Source organism: Fukomys damarensis, unplaced genomic scaffold (genome assembly GCF_012274545.1).
Source record: "Fukomys damarensis isolate Sample0158 unplaced genomic scaffold, DMR_v1.0_HiC HiC_scaffold_30, whole genome shotgun sequence".
In the NCBI taxonomy this organism is placed as follows: domain Eukaryota; kingdom Metazoa; phylum Chordata; class Mammalia; order Rodentia; family Bathyergidae; genus Fukomys; species Fukomys damarensis.
Window position 1 is genome coordinate 46530648 of NW_022900942.1, and position 22240 is coordinate 46552887.

Below are 22240 nucleotides of genomic sequence, written 5' to 3' on the forward strand. Positions count from 1 at the left end.
TGAATTCTAGTCAGCTCTGCCTCATGACCCATGGTTCTCCCATGGGATGTAGCTGTGGTCTTCTGCCAGAATTCCTCATCTGCTTGGGCCCTTGCTGTGAGCCTTAGCCTTGGGGCTCCTTCGGGGTGGTGATGAGAATAATAAAAAGAGGTCCTGTTCCATCCTATAAAAAGTCAACTACCATGTGTCTCTGAAAGTCCCTATAACAAACCCATTCTTTGAAGTGTCTGTGTAGAGATGGCCATAGTTCTCAAACAGTACAAGATACCCCTTTTCTCTATGTTAGGAGGAAAGCAAGGCCACCTGACCTGAAGGCAGAACAAGAGTTGGGGTGGGGATGTAGAAGAGGGAAAAGGGAGCACGATGAAGGGGATGAGGGAGCAATTCCAGATCTGCCTCCAAACCTTTTGTCCTTGGTCCTATAGGTTCAACTGCTTGGACATTTTACATTGGTGGAGAAAACTCAGCATTCTGGGTGGTGCCTTCTGAGTCAACATCCTGGGGAGAGAGCTGTGCAAAGAGGTCCTCTGGGCCCTGCTCTGGCGAACTTCTGGAGTGTTTCTCCACACACATAAACATGACAGAAATGTCCAAGCCCTGAATACCCAGAGTTGAGAGAAGAGTATTTCTAGGAAGGAGAATATGAGGCAGGACCTAGTGAACAGAAAGGACTGTCTTCTCAGGTGGGAGCCAGGACAGACGTGTTCCATCCACATACCTTTGTCAGACCTGTCCCGAGAGAGACCTACCTACCCTCTGCCCCCAACCTTCAGCCCTGTGCCTGGTCTAAGGACGGCAGGCCCACTCCAAGGATCTCTGTCACTCTCCAGGGTGAAGGATGGGGAAGCTGTGAGGTTTTAGATGCCCGGGGAGAGAAGCCTGGACAATCAGGGCTTCTCCTGGGCCCTCCTCCTGAAGTGGGGTAGTGCAGAGCTCAGACACAGCTGCCAAGCAATACCTGGAGCCCCTGTTTCACCCTCTCCCCCATCCTCCCATCTCAGGGCCAGTGGGCCAAGCCTGTGAAGTGTCTGCCTGAGGAGAAAAGACCTTTCCATCTCAGCAAATTCAGATGGGCCTTCAAACCGTGACCTCAGTGTGGAGATGGTTGAGAGAAAGGGACTGTCCCTTAAATTAGTGCCCCCTTCTCTGCCCACCAGGCTTTGAGCCCAGGAGATAGCCTGATCTGCCACTCTGGGGAGCTGGACTTCTTGGAAGTTAGCTTCCAGGGGCTGGATGTCAAACTGGGTGTTATGTGAAAAGCTGAAAAGCATTTTCTAAGGTATTCCCTAGGAGTCGGGGGAGGGGTGTCTATAGGCTTTGAACCCGAGTTCAAAACTGATTTCTGTTGGAGTTGGACAGCTGAAAGTCACTGAATCTGCCAGAGGGTGACTGCCTTACTAACCAATTATTCTCAGGCCCCAGGGAGCCTCCCCAAATCTCTTCTATTTCTTTGTACCAACCCCCACCTCATACTCTGTGTCTGGGACACAGCCCCCTCTACTGCTACTGAAGGTACAGGGACTGTAGAAGCTGCCATCAAAGAGGAGCTGAGAAGCTTGTTGACCGATTTTATCTTTTCTGAGCCTGGTTGACTGAGTAGGGAGATGAAATCATCAGAGCCAGATGTGAATATGCCAGTACTATAAAATAAATCTGTTTAAAAACCATGCACCAAGTAATCTATGCATGGCACATGTGAGAGGAAATGCATCTATTAACCTTTGAGGGGACAGTCACAGATTCCTTAAAAACTCTCAGATCCCTTTGCACACAATTATAAGGAATTTAAGGTTCCCTGCCGCTTTTCTATCCCTCCTTGGTGAGTTTCTGATCTGCAGTGTCAAGAAAATCCAAGACAGTCTCACCAGTGTCTGCTTATACTCTGGCTTACATTCTTCTGCTAGTGTCCACCTGCAGTGTGCGGTTCTTTCATAGCTCCCCGATCAGAACAGACCTTTGATTTGTTATTATAAACTTTTTATTTCAAGCATAATAACCCCGAGTGGGGATACCTGTGTCATGAACTACTATGTGCTCATCCTCTAGCTTTGGCACCCATCAGCTCATGAATCAGTTTGACACAGACCCTACTTATCAGTTGTTTTATTGGTAGATGCCTCAGTTTCCCCTCAATGTTTTCTGTGCTGCGTAGAAGTCTAATGGCTGGGGGGCAGGGTATTTGGCCCACTTGGCTCTCCACAGCCTTCTCTCAGGTCTCTTCAGTACCTTTCCAGGGTGCCTGGACCTGTCCTACTTGCAAAGTTCTTTCAGCTTTTCCTCTGTCCCTTTGTAATCATAGCTTTTGTCTTCTCTCCCTTTCACCCTCCCATCTCTATAATGCTAGTATGAAAATTTTTATTCTCTTTTTATCTCTTCTCCTTCTTATCCGTCTCTTTTTCCACAGCTCTGGCCTTTGTTCCATTCCAAGCAAGACCACACCCCCCCATTCAAAGCACAAGTGGAATGACTGGACACAGGCCTGCCAGGGCTTCCCCACCTCCTAGTGCTGCTCCCCCATCTTGTAGGGCTGTTGGTGCCAGTCTGAGAAGATCTGCAGCTCCTCATGGCACAGGAACTGCAGGGCCCATGTTCAGATCACACCAGGATGAGCCCATATGAACATTCCCCACTTTGTCCTACCTGTAAGGTTTCTGGAGGGACTACGAGCAATGAGCTCAGGGGCCCAGCTCAACCCAAAGCAAATGCATGAGACTTGGCTATGAATGCCACTTGGCCATTCCCAAAATGGAATCCACCCCCAAACAAAAATTATTTGCTGCCATTGATATGCCACCTCCAACAGACTATTAACTTCTGGCAGTCAGATTTTTAATCAGTGTTGATTCACTGCCTACATAGACAAATTGCAGATGACTGAAGGCTTATTCCAAAGTAGGTGTTCTGAAAATGCTTTTTAAGTATTACTAATGGCACATCTGGATTACTAAGTATTACTAAGTGCACAGTGGGCAGTCCCTCTCCCCATAAAATTTGCAAGTGTAAGATCATTACCTACTTTCCCTCCATTTCCATAAAGTGTCCTCCTTTTTCCTTTCAAATCCCCCCTTTGGTTACCTGCCCATTCCCCAAATCTCTGATCATCAGTACTTCCAGTTTTCCACGCTCCCCTTATTAACCTAGCTCCTTTCTTCTGCTGTTAATCTCGTCTGAGAACTCTGACCAACTCCACCTCTGCTTCCATCCTTTGCTAGATCTACCTAGGATTTGCCCAGACTGGGAGAGGGGATGAGTAGGCGAGTGTCTCCGTGTGAAAGGGCATGGGCTTTGACTCCAGACCAGACTTTGGACCCCAGTTCTCTCCAGTACCTTCTCTGTCACTATGGAAATGTTGCTGAACCTCTCTGAGCCTCAATTTCCTTATCTCTAAAATTGAGGTATTACCCCAAAAATGTGAAGAAGTGTGCAACCACACACAGCTCTATCCCATCATAAAGATCCTCTGAGTGAGAAATTCCTTTATACTGCAGGTCTTTCCTTTATTTCCTCCTTCCCTTCCTTAATCCCACTTCATTGATAATTCACTGCCCAATCTAAGCATGCTTGGACTTGACACCAGGCCAGTTAGGTCATTTTCTGGGACTTCAGTGAGCCGGTGCCACTCCCAGAGAATTCCTGTCATGTTGAAGTGCACACACCTCTGGCTCTCACTGCTCTTTTCCAGGGACCCCAACTGGCTGATGATCCTAAGCCACTTCCACTCTGCCCTCTCATTTTCCCAAGAGCATTCCCAAGGCCACTATAGCTGCTGCTGCCTGCAGCCATCCTCCTCCTGGTTCACAAGGCCTCAGGCTACATACTCACTTGGTCTGTGCATTTAAACATTTTTAAATCTTTTTTCTGCATAGTCAACATATTCTTATACTTCAAAAAGGAGGGAAAAGGTTACAATGAATTCAGTCACCATCCCCTTTCCAGAGGCAGCCAGCATTGCCAGTTGTTCCTGTACCTTGATCATTAAGGGTATGGATGTGGGCTGAGTGGGTGGGAGGAACACAGCTTCATCCCATTTTCACTGAGGAGACAGAGACAGGCAGTCAGAAGTCCAGGCTGTGGGGTGCTTGGGCACCTCTGAGCAGAGGAATCAGGGTCTTGTGGCACACTCTTGCCATGGGGGGACTCTGCTGTGAAGCAGGGATGCAGCTATTATTTATAGTGTGCTTGTTGTGTGATAGACACTGTGTTAAGAGCTGCTTACTTGTAATCTCATTTAATGATTGCAAGTATCATTATCCCCGAGAAAATGGAGGCTCAGAGAGGTTAAGGCCTCTGCTGAGATCACCCGGCTCTGTCTACCTCAGGCTTCTCTTGGACTTGAAATTTCTCCATTTATACATTCTCTGCAGTCAAACCCCTCCAAGTGCTCGCTTCATGTCTCCTGTCTCCTCTCTTCTTGAAGGAGTCAGCAATAAGCTACTGAACATGTAGCTAATGGTTGCATAGTTCTTCCTCTCTGGTAGGACCTGTTTTGGGTAGGCACTCAAGGGACAGCATAGAGGAGAGAAAACAAACAAACAAAGCTCCAGGTATGTTTTCTTATTAACAAGGAGAGGAAATCAAATAGACGTAAATTTCATACTGACTAATGTTTTCCGCAGCTACTTGAAATTTGAAAGCTATTTGGGCTATGATAGCTCTGTTTCCCAGGACACTGAACTTTGGAAAAAACATCTAAGCAAATTCTTAAGATTGCTGCAAACTGGTTCTCCATCTCTTAGAATAAAGAGATCATAATAACCACCTTCTCCATCTCTTAGAATATAAGAGGGCATATTAGCCACTTCTGAAGGCCCCACATTCCTCTATTTGAGATAGGAAAATAATTTTTGTCCTCAGGATTTCCAATGGAATTCATTTTTTCCATTGCTCTTCCCTCCTTCCCTCTTCTTGGTGCCTGGCTCTGGGGCCAAGCTGCTCTCTCTTTCACTCCCTGGAGTCCTCTTTGGACCAGAGAAGCCTCCAAAGCAAGGCTCAGACAGGAGGAGGCTCAGGAAGGATGCTCAGGGCTTCAGGTCCAATCATTGGACCTTTTTCTTTGGGTTAGATTTGGGTCACATCAATTGTTTTTAAATGAAAATTAGTGTGAGATAGGGTAGTGTTGAAGCAGCAGTTGTGGTAGCCAATACCAAATGCCAGCACCATCCTAAGGATCAAGGTTGAAAAGATGAAACAGCACACAAACAGCCACCTTCTGGGAACAATGCAAAGTGTGTTATGGTATTCTCTAATCCTGGACATTATTCTCCAAGGTGCTATCACCTTACTTTACAGATGAACAGTCAGAAGCTCAGCAAAGATAAATTAACTTGCCCCAAGTTACACTGCAAGAAAGTAATGGAGCCAGGATTAAAAAGCATTGACACCCATCCCCTCATCTGAGGTTCCCTGATAAGCAAACGACAACTGCTGGGCAAAGTCGTGGAACTGTGTGGGGGCTCAGGTAGTCCAGGGGAGGGAAAACAGGTGGCTCAGACTAGGGAGGAGGAGACCTGGGCCAAGTGTTGTATGGTGAGTAGGTATTAATTGGACCTCATGGTGGGAGGCATGGAACAATGAGGGATCCTGGGCCTTTTGAAGAAAGCTAAGATATCTTAGGCAAGTAAGGAAGAGAAAGGGCCTTGTTTAAAACCAACCCACTCACAGATCATCTATCACTAATACCATCCCCATTATTTTTGGATGACCCTAGGCCCTTTGGTACAGATAAGTGGAAATGGAGAATGGAGCTCCCATGTTTAGCTGCAGAGCTGGGAATTGAATCCTGGTCTTCTTGACAGCAGATTCTATGCTTGAAATCACCTTATTATATCGGAAGAGGCTCCCTATAAAAGGCACATGTATGACTGAATGGTGGCTCAGAATGCCCTTTACTGTATTCCAAGCCTTAATCAAAGACACACAGCCCTAACTGCAGGACAGAAGAATGGAGTCAAACCTGTCCTGGAAAGGCTCAGTCTTCTCTGGCTTCAATTTCTTCCTCTGAAAAGTGAGCAGCTATCTATGCCTCAAGGATTTCGCCCAACTCTAGTGTGCACAGAACTGCCAAGAGCTGTGTCAGAGCAGTAGAGAAGACTGAGGGCAGGGGAGGTAAACAAATGTGAATACCCACAGCCCAGCCCCGCAGATAAGAGTCATCTTACAAGGAGAGGACTCAACACAGTATTTCAGCTACCACTGCCCTGCTCTGGTTGTTGAGTGACTTTAGGAGGTCTCTGGGCATAAGGCATCCCTTCAGTAAAAAACTGCTTGAGATCCTATATCTTCAGCATTGACCTTAATGTCTAGCACAGAGCAGGTGTTCAAAAAATTTAATGAATGCAAGAAAAGGTGGGGGAGGGGAAATTGTCTATGGACAATGATCCTCATGCTGTACAGATTGCTGACCATTCAGATTCTTTCTATCCCTTTAAGCCAATCCAGAGCCCATGTGCTCCAGGGACTCTACCTCAAGCTGAACACCTATCTTCTGACCTGCTGCTGCCCTCTGAGTGGGGCCTCTTTCACTGGGACTCTGATTTGTTTTTGTAGCTTTCACCCCAGCTGAAGGCCCCGAGGACAAGAAGTGAATTATCTCCTTTTTCTGCCTCCTTCCTAGTAGAAAATCAGGCAAAGCTACAGTAGAAGAATAAAGGTTTAAATGCCATGTGCCAAACCATCAGTGGATGATGGAACCAGTGGATGAAAACCAGTACTTCTATAGTCTCAAATTACCCTCCTGCGATATATTCTCAGGGGATAGTTAGTTACTTCACAATGGAGAAATCTGGACAGAACCACTTAACCGGGTGATCAAAATTACTGTCACCTGGAATGTTACAAAGCTATCAAGGATCTCCTGGTCTTGAGTATTGAGGAAGACACTGCATCACTTATTCTTGCTAAACTCAAATTACAGAATATTCTGAAAAGTAAATGTCTCATACTCATCTAGAAACACAACAACAAGGCGAACTTGCTATCCTGGGTTGGACCCATGATCAGGACTTCATTTCTCTTTCTCTCTTCTTTTCCCTCTCCTCTCCTCTCCCTCTCCTTTCATAAGGGATATTAGTGCAACAGTTGGAAAAATTTAAATATGGTCCATAGGTTATGTAATGATAGATTATCTTTCATTTATTTTGATCACTATACTGTCCTTGTTTTATGAAATATATGATAAACTATTTTGGAAAAAAAGGGTATTAGGTTTGCAATACTTTGAAATAGTTTAGGAGAAAAGTAATGCTATGGGTATTTATTTGTATGTGTTTGAGAAAGCAAACAAGTTAAAAATATTAACTTGGGGGGGAGATGGATGAAGGGTATACAGGAATTCTTTGTATTATTTATAAAACTTCTTTGTAATCTGACTTCAAAATAAAATATTTAAGGGAAAAATATGGCCTGTGTGAGCATTAGCTGGGTCAGCCTGGAGGGTTAATTCCTAGGCCACATTCTGAGTGGTCTGAAAGGAAAAAAACCCAAACAGACATGAGGAGCTTGTGTCCCAGGCAATGTGATGAGGTCACTATGGGTTTAGCCTATTAAGGAAACATTAACTAACCCTGGCTCAGAAACAGCTGGGGACATCCGTTCCCACCATTCTGCCCAGAAGCACACTGACAACTAAACAAGAAAAAAAAACATCACTAGACATTCTATTCTAAGGAGAAAAGGCACAGTGAAAGGACTAGAGCTGGGAAGTGGAGCCTTGGGTGGGGAGAGGGAGGAGGAGGCCCAGGAGCCACTCATAGGCACCCCAGTGATGACCACGTGGGCCACAACTTAGAGGTCCCAGCCCTGGTACAGCTCTCAGTTCTTGCAACAGATACTCCTCCAAGCTAGTCTGGAGAGCCGGGGGGTGTCCTGAGGAGCCAGGTCCCTTCATGGAGATGTGAGATTCTAGCTAGGGGGAGATAACAGAGGTAAACGGCACTCTGAAACTGGGATGAGCTGGCAGTGCGCTGCTCTGCTGGAAACTTAGGTAGGGGCTAGAGGCACTGCCCAAGGGGCGGCATTCAGTAGGGTGCAGCAATGGTTGGAAGCTGGCAGGCCTAGCTTCTGGTTTTGTGGAGTCCCCAGGTCTCCATGCTTCCGAGGGGCCAATTATCCCTTGCTTGCCTTCAGACAACTTGTGAACACACCTGATGTGTATAAAGCCCTGTGCAGTTGTTGGGTATGTGGGAGACCTTTCATCATATCCGCATGTAGACTTGAGTCAGACAAGGGCAAAGGCAGGCATGTATATGTGCAATCTGCCTTGTGCAGTCAGAGGCAATGGGTTTAGAGTGGTGACAGAACTTAGAATACATACATCACATAGCTATAGTAGTTGAACAACTTGAACCTAGGGAAACTATTGACTATTGGTCAGAATATTGACTGTATTGGTATCTATGCTCGCCTTTTCCTACTGGGCTCTGCTGCTCCTCAAGGCTTAGACATCAGGCGGTCCATGAGCTGCCCATGAGCTTATTCTCCATGGGGTGCTCTCTCTCTGTGCCTTTAAACACACTGCTCCTCTGCCTGGTAAAGGGCTGCTGTTCAGACCTCTGGCTGCACTGATCTAAGGGATCCAGTTGCTTGCCTGCCTTACTGCACTGAACATTGCTGAAAGTTAAGAACTGTCATTGCACTTTGCCTAGCACATAGTGTACAGTGAGAAAATGCTTCATTATTTACGAGTGATTCCTTAATTTTTTGGATCACAGGTTCTTTGACAATCTGATAAAAGCCACGAATCTTCTGGTCCAGTTAAACTTCCAAGTAAGGAGTGAAGAGAGCAGAGAGTTTACGAGGGAGAGTTCTCTATTCAGAGTGATAGTTTTGGCACAGATTTGTCATCACGGGGATAGAGTGCTCTCCTTTCTACTGGAGCCCCACTCTGATACCTGTCACTAGACAGGACATAACAGAAGACCATTTCTGTGCTCAAAGACCCTTTCTAAGTTGGTGGGAGACTAAGGGGTTGCAGTACCAGTCAGATCCTCCCCCGTGGCTGCTCCTTCCATTCTGGGCAGAAGCATGTAGAGGGGCTCAGAGTCCTGCTTGACATCATTGTTCCCAAGAACCTTCTCATACTCATCACTGCTTAACACTTTTCCCCCTCTAACACAGTAAATCTTCTGTTATTCTCCGACTTGATGTAGTAAGCTGTGTCATTTTGAGAAGAAATACATAATGGTATATTAGGGGAATCATGGATCTCCTCATTCATGCTTAGAAAAAAATTTACAATGTAAGAAAGTCTGAATAGCATGAATTTATTATAATGATTTAACACTTCTAGTACTTCAGTTAAAAATGCCCCTTCATAAATAACTGTCCCTGGAAAACATAGCAAATTTACATAGTTTACTGTTTGCCAACGTTATATAAATCCAACAAATTTAAATCACTTGTACCTGGGAGAATGCAGAAAATGGGGGCTGTGAGGTTCATCCCATCCACCTGGCAGGGGCAAGAGAGCTAGTCTTCCCTTCCTTGGCTCCCTCATCTTGGCACTGGACTGGCTGCCTTGGGACTGAAAGTAGACAGATGATGGGGAAAAGGACGAGATCGTGTGGCACCCGGAAGAATCAATACGAATGGGAAACAATTTACTAACTGCAGAAGAGGTGAAAGGCAGCATGCCCAAGATACACTGGCAGTGGTCCGGCCACAGGCTCTGGTTTGGTGGTGCCAGTGTGGTGTCAGCCAAGACAGTCAGCTCTGGACTGCAGGAGAGGAGGTGAGAGGACAGCCCTGATGTGTGGCCAGCTCCCAAACAGGGCCTGGCCTTCTAGTTAACCAATGACCTCTTCTACTTTCTCCCAAATACCAACACTCCTCATTTCTGGGCCTGGGTTCCTCAATGTTCCAAGGAGGCCCTTCTTATCAGCCTCCTCAGCTCCCCTGGACACCCTGACAGCTCCACTCTCATGAACACTTTGTCCTTGTGGATTTTCTCTAGGCTAGTTTCCAGGGTTAGGTCAGCAAGTCAGGCACAAACATGTAAGGTAGAAATACCACCTTCATTGTTATGACTTTATAAATTATACCTGAGGCTCAGAGGGTTTAAGCAACTTACCTAAATTTATATAGCTCACAAGTAGTAAGGCTGGTGCCTGTCTTAGTCATTTTCCTTTTCTCCAAGACACAATACCCAACACCCAGAAATTAAAGGAGAAAATGTTTATTTTGCAAAGCTCACGGTTTTTGAAGGGTTCAGTTCATGGTTAGTTGGCTCTAAGGCAGGAAGGACATGGTGGAAGGGTCTAGTAGAAGAAAACCGCTCATATTGTGGCAGCCAGGAAGCAGAGAGAGAAGGCAGGAGCCAGGGAGAGAGACGTATTCTTCCAGGTCACGTCCCTGTCACATATTTCTCCCAAGGATGCTTCACTTCTTAAGAGCACATTCGGCTATGAACTCATTAGTGCTTGAATCCACTGATGAGTACAGTGCCCCCATGATCCAATCACTTTCCACCTCTGAGCACATGAGAATTGTGAGGGGACATTCTAGACCTAGAACATAATTGCTGGATTCTCCAAAGTATGTATATATATTTGTTTGGACACTTGAAATCCTAATAGGAAGACAAACAATATGTTCCAAACATGGCACAAGCAAGATGGGCCATAATGGGAGCTCTGTGGAGTATTACTGGAAGCAGGAGTATGTGATAGCTGGGAGATAGGAAAAGTTCATGGAAGTGGTGATAACTGAGCCTGGAAAAAAAAATCACAGGAAGAGATGAACTGGGAAAAGCCACCCAGGCAGAAAAGAGCAGCTACTGGGAAATAACCAATAGCAGTGAGCTACACAAGGGAGCAGAGAAGGGAGGGAGGTGAGGTGGAGGAGGTGGGGTCAGATGCTCCCAGTGCTGATGTGTTTCTCTAAGGTATGTACTCCCTGCCCTGTAAAGATTGGGGAGTCCTCTGGGTTTTTAAACAGGGAAGTTACAAATATTAAATCTGTCAGAAAGAAAATGCTTGTCATTGTGGAGATGGGACTGGGAAGGGAACAATGGAGACATCTCCAAGTCCCACCCTCCCCCAATATACTCAGTATGGTTCTCACTTTCTTTTATTGAGAGAGCTGCAAAAGGTACTGGACTTTGGAGCCACAATCTGTTTCATCTTCTTGTTCCCATGCACCTACATACCTACTCATCTACCTACAGTATCTGATGAATAACAACTGAGAGCTTACAGTGTGAAAGGAATCATGCTGTGTTCTGAGGACTAAGAATGAATAATACTGACATCTCATCCTGGCCATCCTCAGGCTTAGGGTTCAAAGGAGAAATAAGGCAAGTCCACAGGCTCTTCCAGCACAGCAGGTATATGATAAGGGATGTACAGGAGGCTCATACAGGAAGCTCATGGGAGGACAGGAAAAGAATATCACAGTGCCTTCAGGAACCAGCAGAAGTTCAGAGGGTCTGGGGCACTGGGGGAAGACAGTGTAAATAGAAGGGCTGGAGATCTGAAGACTGCAGTGGGCCAAATCCTGAAAAACCTTGTTCAGAAGCTTATCTCAAGGGCAGTGAGAAACAAATACATTCCACCAGGGTGTGACATGATAAGATGACCTTGCTAGCTTCTTGGAGAATAACAGTGGAAGAGCTGACCGCACTGAATACTTATTAGTCTATGCTGAATGCACCACAGACATTAGTTTACTTAACCCTCACAATTCCAAGAGGTAGGTTCTAATTTTTTTTCTTTGTAGTCCCGAGGATTGAATCCAGGGCCTTTGCAGTGAGCTACATACCCAGCCCTTTTTTATATTTTAACTTTTGAGACAGGGTCTCATTAAGTTGCTAAATTACCCAGGCTGGGCTTGAACTTGCATTCCTCCTGCAAGTGCTGGAATTACTACACTTGACTGTAGGTTCTGTTATGATCCCCACTTAAAGGTAGAAGAGAGGTAGTGAGAGATAGTCATATGTTCCAGGATGAATCCAGGCTCCCTGACTGGAAGACCAATACAGTGACTGATGTACTAGAGAAGCAAGTAGGTTTGAAAACTAGGGCTTGATACTTTGGATGGAAATAGGAAAGCAGAAATAGTAAATAATGATCCTCCTGTCACACTTTGAGTTAGAATTCTGCTCCCCACTAGCTGGTGGCCTCATTTTCATTCTTTAGTGCAAAAAATCATCCTCAGATTTAGGTGTGCATAGATATATACCTGGCCTCATTTCAGGAAGGATTTGAGATGGCTTATAAGAAAAACCCAATATAATGAGAAAAGAACTAAAACTATAAAAAGAGGCCCCATCTACTAAGGATTAAGATGGCACACAATTCCCAGCCTATGGTCTAGCATGTAGTGTTTCATGAGTTTTCAAGGTTTTATTGGTACCCTCTGGCCTTCATTCAACATACCCAGTTTTTTATATGCCCCTCTTTCTCACACAGGGTCTAGATTTCCATATTCTGTCCTGGTTATTCCAAGTCATCACCCCACAATGACATCATTTTGTCCTCACCCTGCCTATTCTTCCTATCCATAGCTTTTTCTCTCCTTTGTTCTTTACCAGTAATTCCCAATTTTGCATCTCCAAGGAGATTCTTTATTGATACCTCCATACATGCCAATGATTTACCAAAGTGCATGTGTAGATTTATCTTTGTCTTTATTAAAATAGATTTATGTGTTCTGAATATAGCCAATCGGAGATGATATCCAAACAGTAACTAACTTGATAGAGTCTTTATAACTTGATACAGTGAGTTCCAGTTCAAAGTGAAAAAGTGATATTACAGGTGACCTGGGAAGATTTCATCTACAGTCGTGTAGGATTTCCTTTAGGCTTTCTGAAATAATAAAAACTGTTCATGGATTTCTAGTAATACCTTTTGGGTCTCTTAAGATTCTCAGGTCTCTGGTTATAAATAAAGGGACTTCAATTAGTATAGTTCCTCCCGACCCCCAAACTTAGAAAAAAGTCCTATAAATAGCCCAGACTTCCAAATTCTAGGTCAAATCTTCTCTTCCTTCTCCACTTTCTCCTCCTCCCATTAAAGCCTAAGTTCAGCTCAGAAATCTGCTATCCAGAAGCTCTAACATTTGCAGCCTCCTACAAGCTCTTCGAAAATTTATTGATGGCTCTTGCTTTATTGTTATGAAAATTTTTGGTTTAAAGCTTTATCTTCTATTCAGTGCATAAGTTCACTGAGTAATAATAAAAACAATGACAGTTACTATTAGTGAACCTCCTACTTGTATCTCCCAGATACTATACCCAGGCCCTTTATCTCATTGTATTTTGCTCCACAAGTATCCTATGAGAGGTATGCATAATCATTTTCATTTCACAGATGAAGAAATTTACATTTAACTGATTAATACTTTACCTAAAATCATTCAGAGATGAAGCAGTGCAACCGAGATTTGTACTAAGGTCTACTTGGTTGCATGGTTCATGTTAACCACTTCCTCAGTGTGGTCAACAGCATCTAACACAATGGTGGACTGGGGCAAGGGGACACTCAACTGACCAAGAGCAGAGGAAGACTTGGGGACCAGCCTTGGGATTTGATGGGATATAGACAAAGTAGCTGATTGCCACAATGGCAACATATGCTGTATAGACTGTTACTATTGGATTCCAAGTACCAACTGCCTGGTTTACTTCTACTTTGCTAGAATAACAACTACTCTGGGCATCTGAGCCCTGCCTCTTCCACCATTTCACCCTCATTTTGGCCTTCATCTTTTCAGAACAGGTCTTCACTAGGGCTGTAAAAGCTGCTATTATTTGGAAAAGACAATCACACTGGAGATGTGTTTCTGGGTTTACTTTAGCCTGACTTCTCATGCCCTCCACTTTTGCTGACAAAAAGAAGGTCCAGGTAGTGGCACTCAATCCTCCACCATACAACCTGTGTACAATCTATAAAAATGCAACATGTTGCATTTTTGCTCAGCTTGGCTCAAGTGTCTGTGAGGGTTCTCTCCTGAGCAATGGTGGAGTTGAAATTCTTAAAAATGCTGATGTTGAAACAAACACCAGACCAAGTCAGGTGACATGCCATTGGGGATACCAGGCTAGCAGCCAGACTTGTAACTGACAAGATATGGGAGCTCAAACAATCACTTATCTCTGAACTTTCTTCACCTGTAAAATGAAAGTGATTAATTATACAGGTGCTAAGGTCCAGTCCAGCCATAGACTTTGGAATATTATGGATTCATTCATAGTTGGGCAGGTAAAAAAGGCTAGAGTATTTTCTAGGTTTGTATGTGTCCCCTTCAAAATTCAGGTGTGATGGTATTAACAAGTAGGAATTGGAGAGGTAATTAAAGCAGAGTGTTCCTTGTTCATTAATGGGGTAAGGCCCTTAGAGTCTTTACAAAGCATTTGATTAGCTTGCTAGCTTGCTTTTAAGCCATGCAAGGACTCAATTTTCTGCCTCTCTAGAGGATATAGTGTCATCAAACCATGAAAAGCTGCTAGTTCCTTGATTCTAGATTTTCCACCTTTCAGAACTGTATGCAACAAATATTTGTGTTCTTTAGGTATTTTATTGTGGCAACACAAATAGATTAAGATAAGGTGCAATTCTCAGTGTTATATGTGGTAGAGGTGAATGTGAAGCCTGAGAGGTTAGAAAGTCCCCCTTCCAAATGGAACAATGGAATCCCAGGCACTGAGGACTGTTCTCAGATGAAAACTCCAAAAAACCACATAACTGGCCACCAATCTATAAAACAGGTTCTATACCTGCCAGCTCATTTATTCTTGCAGGATGAGGATAACCTCACTCATCTCCAGCTTTGTCTGTAGACACAACAGTAACATTATGATAACTGGGTCTAACTTTACCTCTTTTACTTTTAGCTTGACAGCAGGCTGAGTGATGATTCTATGCTTGCTACCGCTGAGACAAAGTTTCCTTGTTGAGATGGAGGCACCAGGCTGGTCCAAGAGATGGGGGCAAGAAAGTCTTTGACAATCTTCATTGAATCCATGTAATCTCAGAACCAGGCTATTCAGGCACTCAAGCCCACATCGATATTTTTCTAGCATCTAAAGCCAAGTAGGCAGGACTGTGCTTTCTGTCTCCAGTACCATGCTGAGCACCTATGGGGGACAAGTACACAGAAGAGACTCAGAGGTGTCACAGACTGAATCTTCTATTCCAGAAGCCACAGAACCTACAGGAGGGTTGGTGTCTATGTGATGTGAAAAAGCTGGAGCCACACCAGGAAAACCAAGTAGGCCATAGCACACTATTTCCTTTCTTCTAGTTGACCACAGCTCTTGTTGTTTTAACAAGTACTGATGAAAATAACATTTTGAAAACCCAGGGCTCTATTCTTGCTTTTAAGCTATGCCCCACTAATCTGATGGGGAATACTCAAGGGACAATTCAGTTTCAAAACCACACAGGGAAAAATAGCCATAGAGATAATTTATTAACTTAACATTTCATACATGTACAAATATTTGCTGACATTAAAAACCACACACTGAGCCGAGGATAAAACCAGACCCTCTACCTCCGTCAGCAGATTGCACTCAGCTCTGCTCATTTGGGCTTCTCTACTTCCCATGGTCTCCAGTCAGCAAATCTTCAGGATGCTTCTGATGCTGGAAGCAGGGACAAGTGAAAAGAGTGGCTCTGCAGAAGGGAGTTTCTCCCTCCTCATGACATTTGGGGTGCTCTGGATAAGTTCCCCGCTGTGAGGATCAGGTTTGGATAAACACAAGTGTACCTCCTGGAAGAGTGATGTCATCAGTTTTCTTTGATCAACTTTGGTTTTTTGGAAATCATATACTTAGGGCTTTACTTAGGGAGTTTCAATGGACATACTCTGTGGCATTTTATAAGCACTGATTATTTTTTCTTTTACAGGGTGAGCAATGCTGTAGCATTCATTACCTGTGGAACCTTCAATATACGTCCAGTCTTGCTTTGGGTAAACTATCTAGGGGCAAAGCAAGCAAATCCCAACCAGTTGCTGTTGGGAGCACTTAATTCCTTTGTGCTAGACCCTTTCTTGGTGCGACAGTGTGCAATCAGGTCAAGCCTGCAGGCTCTTCAGCAACATATATAACTCAAAGTAAATTTCATACAGATTAAAATTTTAATATATATATTATTCTACTTATAGTGAAGACATTAGAATATGTACAAATTCACACCCAATTGCCCTCACACCAGGGCCAGGGATTTAGCTCAGTGGCACCATGCCTGCCTCACAAGCACAAGGTCCTGAGTTTGATTTCTGGTACTGAAAAAAAAAATGCCCTCATACCAACATAAACATAATGTCTGCAAGATACAGAAAGACACAGAAGAGACTGTGGTGGGGCAGTGTGGCATAGGGGAACTTTGTTGACTTAACAGTATGTTGACTAAAATCCCTCTTTTCTCCTCTGAACTATCCATTTGGGGGAAGTAAAGAAGTAAACTCCATTTTCTGGCATGTGACCTCTGAAAAGCTTTAGTTTTTAGGTTCTGTTTATGATTTGTGTAAAGGCAAACAGATTCTTTAAAAAATTACTTGTCTTGATTTTTCTGGATCCTTTCTCTCCATAGAGCAGGAAGGACATGGGTGTCCAGAACAAGTGTCTATGGTTATGGCTGGTCTATGGTAGAAAAATACAATTGAGCTGGTTGTTACACATGGGGTAGGGAGAATATAGTTCTGGAAATCTAATTGAAAGAAGATGGCTGATTCTCTCAGTCTGTAGACATTTTTATCACACCAAAGAAAGCACAAGATTCCAAAGGCAAAATGTGAGGAGACTGATTTGGTTACTCTCAAAGGGAAAAACTTTAAAAGGAAACTAACCTGCAATGATTTTCAAGTTTTCATGGGAGTGACTACAACTAGTTAGTCCTAACTTTATATTTACCTCAGATTAAAAATATGATGTTGGGAGGTTCCATTTTTCTCTCCTCCAAAGAACAAAAAGACTCAAATGAAGGAAGCCTGTGTAGAGCAACAGGGACAGGTTAAATCCGAAGAGACAAGGAGGAAAGGAGGCTGCTCAACATGGCTTTCCTAGTCAGAGCACATGATGGGGCCTGGCCAGTACAAGGCCTTTCATCCTCAGAGACAAAGAGGTAAAAAGGGACAGAGTTCCTCTAGTGATGTCTTCCCTAGATACAACCATGGGAACTTTAAGAGTACTCAACATGGGCTGGGGATTTAGCTTAGGGGTTCTGCCACCTGCCTCACAAGTGCAAGGACCCAAGTTTGATCCCCAGTACCAAAAAAAAAAAAAAAAAAAGTGCTCAACATGTGCTCAGGGGTGAACAAATCTGACACTTGGATCAACCAGAAATACTGCCTAGAGCGTGCTTTTATTCATCCTGGAAAATGGAGGAGTGATCACCTGAAAATTGGTAGGAAAAATGTTCCAGGTTCGTCTCTCCAGTATATTTCTCTAGGCAATCATTATCATATGTGATTTAATGCTACTTGTTTCCAAGATTTCCTTTGGTTTTTCCCTCTAGTCAATAGAGCCTTTTGCTTATGGATGGGGAGCCACCAAGATGATTACTCCTCTAAGATTCACTCACAATTGCTCCCCACTGTTGCTTGTAATAGTAAGGGCACCGACTCTAACTTCTGAATTAAATGGTCACACTCAGATCAAAGTGGTGGTGAGAGAATAGGATAATGATGATGGCAAAAGTCTTTCTGAAATAGTTTATGCTATAAAAAGGCTACTTTTATATTTGAGGGAGTTACCAGTGGATAGGTTTTGCCTGTGTACAAAAGAAAGCCAACTGTTTTCCAGAAGAACTGAGAAGAAAACGATTGAAGTGGTGCTGTATATATAATGGTGTTGACTCTGATGAAACTAAGCAAGGTTCTAATGTCTGTTTGGCATTAAAAAAAAAAAAAAAAAAGATGCCATCCCCCAGCCTATCTCCCTTTAGTGTGTTATTTATTGATTGGGCTGATGAAAAACATCCTAGGTTGTCAGAATGATTTCTATATTTAAATATAACAAGATGCCAGTGAGATAGGTCCTGTAAAAGGAGAGATACAATTATTTGCAATTAAATAATTTAACATCCTAGGTCAGTATGTGAAGAAACCTGAAAATTTCCTATGAAAATTTCATAGCCTGTGTTTCAGAGTCAAATGAAAAATATATCTTCCAGAATTTGTTTCTCCTCTAGGTCTTCAGGGATTTTGCAGGCCCCCGTCTTCTTCCAGGGTGATTTCTGAGGACTAAGTTGGAAAGTACTGTGATTCCATGTCCCAGCTTCTCTGGAGGGATGAATCTGAGGTTTGGAAGCAGAGTTTGGGCTCAGAGACTGAACCAAATCCAACAGAGATGTCTCATACCTGTCAGACACAAAACCCAGACATAAAAGGATCAGGCTATCAGAACACTGGAATCCAAGAAGCTAGTTATGAGCTACCAAGGGCAAGAGTTGAATCATAGATCACATCATATGCTCTAAGAAGCCTCCTTGGGGAAACTTTAGGCAAAGAACACACAGAAAAGTTTCAAAAGTAAGGCCCCCACTGTCTGTACGTTGGCTATTCTCTTCTGCTAACCTCTAACACTCCTTCCTAACTTATAAAGAGAGTAGGAAAAATAAGCATGATACAGTAATAGAAATATCTATCACTTATTGCAAAGTATGTCCAAAGAGACAGTGGCTCCATCATCTGAAATATGTAGGATTCTCTCCCATCATGACTGGGCAGAAAGGGAATGAAAAACTATACATAGATCTTCCATAACCTTGAAGTGGTACAATACTTCTCATTATATTTGGTTGCTCAGAAACAGTTATTCTCTCCAATAAGGGGAAGGGAACTGGGTACTGGCAAATATTATTAATGCCTACCCATTGAGCAATAGGTCTTCGACATAATTTAGAATAGTTCTCTTACTTTGTAGATAAGGAAACTGAGGCCCAGAAACATACACATGAACTGGGATCACCAAGCAAATGAGTGGTTTTAAACCCTAGGCTCCTTTGCTGGGCATGGTGGCTCACGCCTATAATCCCAGCAGTTGGGAGGCTGAAGCAGGAGGATCACTCTGAGTTTGAGACCAGCCTGGGCTACATAGTGAGCTCTAGATCAGTCTCAACTACATAGTGAGACCCTGTCTCAAAAAACAAAAAACAAACAAACAAAAAACCCACCCTAAAACCCCAATAAACCCAAGGCCAAGTCTCCTTTACTTTCCAGACTAGTGTGCCTTCAGTCTTTCTACCCAGATAAAGAGGTAAAATTAAAACTACATCCCCTGTCTTTTTTTTTTCTTCCCCTAAATAATACTAATACTTCCCCTAAATAATACTACTGGCTAGAACGTCCAGGGCAATGCTGAATGTCTGCATTTTCTGTGACTTGTAGTTGGTCCACTTAATGTAGAGAAAACAAACAAACAAACAAACCACCACAAGCAAACAATGGTTCTGATATAGATTCTTAATCACTAACTCTCAGTGCTGAACAGTTCTGGTGGATCTACTGTGTTTGTTTGTTTTGTTTTTGAGACAGGGTCTCACTGGGTAGTTCAGGCTGGCCTCAAACTCACAGTGATCCTCCTGCCTCAGTCTCCCAAGTGCTGGGATCACAGGCATGTGCCACCACACTATATTTCTTCAATTGGCTATTTCATTTTCCTCATTTCCTTTTTTCATCATTTACCTTAAACTCATGGCTTTGCTTTCTACTTCAAAAAAAAACAGAGGTTATCAAGTAGAATTTGTCTTTATACTATCAAATTTACAAATCTTTCAGTGCTCTTGTTTTCTCATTGTATATCAAAGGAAGTGATCCTTTCCTTAAAGAAGGCCAATTATTCCAATTTTGCTTCTTATGGACCTTATAGTCTTTGCTATTCACTCCTGAGCCTTTTAATCTTTTCCTACTTAGTAGAAAACCAAGAACAGAGAGGTTCTTTCTATAACTGAATAATTTCTCAATTTATTTGGATTTGACATTCACTTTCTACCACCCCAATACAAAAAAAATTATCAGTGATTTTCATGTTGCTAAATCCAATAAACTGTATGTGTCTAATCACTTATTAATAAACTTCAAATTGTTTTATTGAAGTAAAACATACATCAGAAAAGTATACCTGTTTAAAGAATGCTGCTCAGTGGTCTTTAGCTTATCCAAAGGGTGCAGTTATTATCATAATTTAATTTTAAAACATTCTCATTCCCCCAAAAGAAACCCTGTATCCATCAATAATCACTCCCTTTTCTCCCAGTCCTAGACAGTCACTTTAACTACAGTTTTCAAAGATTTGTCTGATAGTTTCTGTAAAGGAAACCATATAATATATGGTCCTTTGTAACTGGTTTCTTTCCCTCAGCATTTTATTTTTAAGGTTCACCATATTGTAGTTGTATCAACATTTCATTTTGTTGCCAAATAATATTCCATAATATGGATTTATTTTGTTTGTCTATTCATCACATGATTGACATTGGGATGCTTCTACTTTTTGCCTATCATGTATTGTTATGGATATTCATATACATGTTTTAGTATAGACATTTTTAAATTTCTCTTGGGTAGATACCTAAGGATGGGATTCTGGGCCACATTATAATTCTATGTTTGACCTTGTAAGGAAGTGCTAGATTGTTTTCAAAATGTCAATACCATTTTACAGGGCTACCGGCACTGTATGAAGGAACTATACATAGTAATGTGGAGGCCTTCTTCTGGGATCATTAAACTTCTTCAGAGAAGAATTCTTCAATATTATGCATGGCAGGGAGGTATGGTCTACCTCTCTTACAGGGAAGGGGGGGCACTTTCCACTTGTAGATTTTGAATTAACCATTTTCAGCCTTTTCTGTCTCATCTTGCCTTATAAATAAATGACATTCCTGAATCCTTCTTGGTTGAATTTCTCCGAGAATTAATGTTCTGCATTGGACTAATATAGGCAAGAGTACTGTGCTTCAAACGCCCACTTCATACCATTTTTAGTTCCAACCTCCATCCTCACTTTCCAATATTGCCCCTAAGTCCCAAGCTTTGCCAAAATTCTGTGAAATCAATCTCTTCTGTCTGAATACATCCTCTTTCAGTGCTTTCTATGTAGGAACTTCCTCTGTCCTGTTTAATAGGTAACTAATCCTCCATTCATTTTCTTTCTCCCAAAATGTGTATAAACTCTGTTGTATTAATGATCCTTCTGTTTTCTCTATTGTTGTGTTTTTTACCTTTTAAAATATCCATTTATTCTCATTTATTGTTGTCTCAGGAGAGAAGAAATGAATATGAGTTCTTTTAATCATCTTTTCTAAATTCTATACATTTCCTTTAGGTTTTTTTATTAGTATGATTTTGTTTTTAGTTTTTGTACAGGGAATCGAACTCAGGCCCTTGGGCTTGCAAGGCAGGTGGTGGAACCACTGAGCTAAATCCCTGGCCCACCTTTAGGTTTATTATTGAGAATTAACTAAACCTTTTCATTACTATTATGAATGACCCCCAAACACTATCTTTTCCATACCTAAATGCTGGTACAGAGATTAATACTGAGTTTTATATGTTATTGAACACTCAATTCTTTAAAATTATTTTTTAAAGTGATTCCTATGGATTTTACATTGAGTATAAAAGTGATGTTTATTTGTTTTCCAATGTTTATATTATTTTTCTTTCTTTTTTTTTTTCAGCTTTAATTGAGTTTATTGGTACATTTTAGGGATACGGTACAGTTACATTCATTGTTGGGATCTTGTACCTCTACATGACAAGTCTTGATTCTCATTTTTTCCCTTACCTCTGCCCTCCCTTCACCCCCTCCTCCCCTCCCCATCTACAAACACTTTATTTTCACCTTTTCATTCTCTCACATTTTTTTCTTTTCCCTTTTTATATTATTTTTCTTTTATTATTACATTGGCTAGAATGTCCAGGGCAATGCTAAAACTACAGGTGACCACAGGTATTGTTACGGATTCTATGGTATTTTTTATCTAGATATTTCTATCTAGATATATTACTAGATATTAATCTAGTAATTTATCTTCTGACTTACTAAATTAAGGAATTAAAAATTTTTCCAAGTAACTTTTTAGTATATTCTGAGATAATAGTATTCTGTTTCTTCTTTGAAATTTTGTGAAATATGCTGTTATTGGCTTCCAAAGGAGTAACAGACACTATATTTAAACTTCTAGAGTACACTCTATTCATTTATATGGTATTATTTATTCTCTCTGCATACTAATATATATATAACACATATATGTTTGAATTTTATCCATTCATTTATTTAATATTTGAA

General features: G+C 42.2%; 1 protein-coding gene across 4 annotated transcripts in view; it reads right to left on the reverse strand.

Moving 5' to 3' along the window:
* Positions 1-3739: 3739 nt before the first annotated feature.
* The window catches only part of Kiaa1328 (KIAA1328 ortholog), a 266616-nt gene continuing 248115 nt past the window's right edge, over positions 3740-22240 (reverse strand). For 2 of the 4 annotated variants that reach the window (XM_033757355.1, XM_033757354.1), the window contains one exon: positions 17832-18303. In XM_033757355.1, coding sequence (XP_033613246.1) covers positions 18093-18303 — 211 coding nt within the window. In that variant the 3' untranslated portion in view covers positions 17832-18092. Of the gene's footprint in view, positions 4498-14626; positions 15074-17831; positions 18304-22240 lie in introns of those variants that run through there. The other 2 variants (XR_004514763.1, XM_033757356.1) reach the window with 2 other exon arrangements.